The sequence below is a fragment of the Nicotiana tomentosiformis genome, chromosome 3 (assembly GCF_000390325.3).
Source record: "Nicotiana tomentosiformis chromosome 3, ASM39032v3, whole genome shotgun sequence".
In the NCBI taxonomy this organism is placed as follows: domain Eukaryota; kingdom Viridiplantae; phylum Streptophyta; class Magnoliopsida; order Solanales; family Solanaceae; genus Nicotiana; species Nicotiana tomentosiformis.
This window is the reverse complement of record NC_090814.1, coordinates 91,879,457-91,883,008: the sequence shown is the minus strand read 5'-3', so window position 1 is coordinate 91,883,008 and position 3,552 is coordinate 91,879,457. Positions and strand designations below refer to the sequence as shown.

At 35.0% G+C, this 3,552-nt stretch overlaps 1 protein-coding gene across 1 annotated transcript; it reads right to left on the bottom strand.

Moving 5' to 3' along the window:
- Positions 1-2,755: 2,755 nt before the first annotated feature.
- LOC104098161 (uncharacterized) lies at positions 2,756-3,193 on the bottom strand. The gene has a single exon (XM_009604829.2). It carries the CDS (start codon positions 3,191-3,193, stop codon positions 2,756-2,758), a length of 438 nt encoding a protein of 145 aa, XP_009603124.2.
- Between the last annotated feature and the right edge of the window lie 359 nt (positions 3,194-3,552).

The following is a 3,552-nucleotide window of genomic DNA, read 5'->3' as shown; positions in this document are numbered from 1 at the left end:
GTTGCTTCTCCCAAGTCTTTCATGGATAACTGTTTAGATAGCCAAATCTTGGTACTTTGCAATGCCGGTATATCATTTCCTATAAGCAATATATCATCAACATAAAGTATTAAGAATATAATTGTGCTCCCACTAACCTTTTTGTACACACAAGGTTCTTCTTCGCATTTAACAAAATTGAACTTTTCACTTGTCTTGTTAAAGCGAATATTCCAACTTCGAGAAGCTTGATTTAGTCCATAAATGGATCTTTGTAGCTTACAAATTTTATTATGATCAGACGGGGATGTGAAACCTTCAGGTTGTGTCATGTACACATCCTCTTCTAGCTCACCATTAAGGAAAGCTGTTTTCACATCCATTTGCCATATTTCATAATCATAGTAGGCTGCTACAGCAAGCAAAATCCGAATTGATTTGAGCATTGCCACGGGAGAGAAAGTCCCGTCATAGTCGACTCCTTCTTTCTGACGATATCCCTTGGCAACAAGACGGGCTTTGTAGGTCTCCACCCTTCCATCTGCTCCAATCTTTTTCTTAAAAACCTATTTACAACATATAGGTTTTATATCCTTTGAAGGTTCAACTAAAGTCCATACTTTATTTTCCTTCATGGATTCCATTTTGGATTCCATGGCCTTTTGACATTTCTCATAATCAGAACTTTGCATAGCCTCTTCATAGGTCTTAGAGTCATCATCATTATGATCAACCTCATTTGATACATCATCTGGTACCATTAGATTTAATCTAGTTGGTACATGACGTTCTCGTGTAGACCTTCTAAGATGTACTTGTACAACTTGTTCACATTGTGATGGATTTAGTTGTTGTTCAATTTGGTTTAGAACTGGTTCATTTACCTGTTCTTAAACTACATTTAGTTCTTGAACTTCAACCGTTGAAGATGGCAACTTCCTTGTCAACTTCAAAACATCCAATAAAGGTTCTTCAACTTGTGTCTCATGATCTTGATTTTGTGTTGATTTATTAGTTTCTTAAACTTCATCAAGTTTTATTTCTCCACTATAATTTCCTTCCAAAAGAAATTCCCTTTCCAAAAAGGTTGCTCCTCTAGCCACAAACACTTTATAGTCAGAAGGGTGATAAAAGAAATATCCCATTGTTTCTTTGGGATACCCAATGAATCTACACTTATCAGATCTTGAGTTAAGTTTATCAGATTGAAGTCTCTTAACATAAGCTAGACAACCCCAAACTTTAATATGCTTAAGATTAGGCTTACGTCCTTTCCATATCTCATATGGTGTTGTAGAAACTGCTTAGTGGGAACTTTATTAAGTAAGTATGTTGTTGCTTCCAAAGCATATCCCCATAAATTTATTGGAAGATCAGTGAACCCCATCATAGATCTCACCATATCTAATAAGGTTCGATTTCTCCTTCCAGACACACCATTGTGTTGTGGTGTTCCTGGAGGTGTCCACTGTGAGAGAATCCCATTCTCTTTGAGATACCTAGTAAAATTTTCACTAAGATATTTTCCACCTCTATCAGACCTTAGTACTTTAATACTTTTACCAGTATGTTTCTCAACTTCACTAAGGAACCTTTTGAACATTTCAAAAGATTCAGATTTGTGTTTCATAAGATACACAAATCCATATCTTGACATATCATCAGTGAAGGTGATGAAGTAAGAATATCCACCTCTAGCTTGAATTTTCATGGGCCCACAAGCATCTGTATGAATTAGTCCCAATAATTCAGTAGCTCTTTCTCCACGTCTAGTAAATGGAGATTTGGTCATTTTTCCTTTGAGACAAGATTCACAAGTTGGATATGATTCAAAATTATACTTGTCAAGGTACTCTTCCTTGTACAACTTGTTAATTCTTTTCTATCCTATATGACCAAGTCTACAATGCCAAAGGTATGTATGATTTACTTGATCATCTCTTTTCCTCTTAAGATTTGAAACATGCATAATCGAATTAGCATTCACATTTGGTAAGACATAAACATCATGTTGGAGATAGCCATTCACATATAAATTATCACCATAATAAATAGAGCAAATACCATTGTTTATAATAATGCGAAAACCACGTTTGTCTAACATAGAAGCTGAAATTATGTTCGAAACATATTTAGGAACGTAATAACAATCATCCAACATAAGTACTTTGCCCGTAGGCATTATTAAAGAAATTGATCCTACAGCTACGGCCGCAACTTTTGCACCATTTCCAACTTGTAGATTAATTTCTCCCTTCTTCAACCTTCTACTTATTTGGAACCCCTGCAACATATTGCAGATGTTATAACCACTTCCAGTATCTAATACCCACAATGAAGCATCAGTAGTAGTTAAAGAAACTTTGAAAATATTTTTCATTTGAGTCTTACCTTGTTTCTTGTCATTTAGAGTTGCAAGATACTCTTGACAATTTCTCTTACAATGTCCTATTTTCTTACAATGGAAACATCCAGCATCGGATTGGTCAACTTTGCCTCTTTTGCCTTTGGGTTTGGTCACACCACCCTTAAGCGCAATAGGCTTCTTTTTGGATTTATTTTTACCCTTACCCTTCTTCTTAGAAGAGTTTCCAACCAACATGACAGTTCCTTTCTTCTTCTCAGATGCAAGTTGATTATCATAATCAATTAGCATTTAAAGCATATCATGAAGATCACAATCCATTTTATGCATATTGAAATTAATAATAAATTGTGAAAAGAATTCAGAGAGTGACTGCAAGATCAAATCTTGAGAAAGCTCTTTACCCAGTTTTCACCCCAACTTCTCAAGTTCTTCAATAAGATCAATCATATGATTGACATAGGGTCCAACTGGAGAGTTTCCAGTCAATTTGGATCCAAATAAACTCTTAGATAGCTGGTATCTAGCTGTCCTGCTTTGTGTACCAAACATCTTCCTAAGATGTTCAATGATTGCAGTTGGATCCATATCCTGATGTTTCCTCTGGAGCTCAGAACTCATAGAAGCGAGAATGATGCATTTGGTAGTAAGACATTCTTCCAAGTATTTCTGATAAATCTTTGTGGCATCATCGTCATCCTTATTTGGGACTTCCTTAGAGGGTTTATCGATCACATCAATAAGCTTTTCATGCATGAGAACAATTCTCAAATTTCTGTACCAATCATCAAAGTTTGATCCTACCACTTTGTTGGCCTCAAGTATTCCACGCAGTGATATAACAGACATATTGAGAAATCTAAAATATGGAAAAGAAAAGGCAATAATATAAGAACATATTTACATATATATCATAAAGACATGAACTTTTATCTAATGATATTTTCACTAATTATTTTAAACTATTTACCCTCATTATAGTTTAAGAAATCTCTATTTCTTTTAGTGGAGTAAAGAAATCCTTTAACAATATGTATGAGCCCCTTGGATGTCAAGTCGTTTCTCACGTATATTTTAAAGGTAGGTACTTTTACCAATTGTATCCCCATACAATATCCTTAAATAGCTCTATGTCATATAGTTCCCTGGTAGTCAGGTCGATCCTTTTGGCATAGTTGAGTTCAACCATCATGAAAGCAAAGAACTTA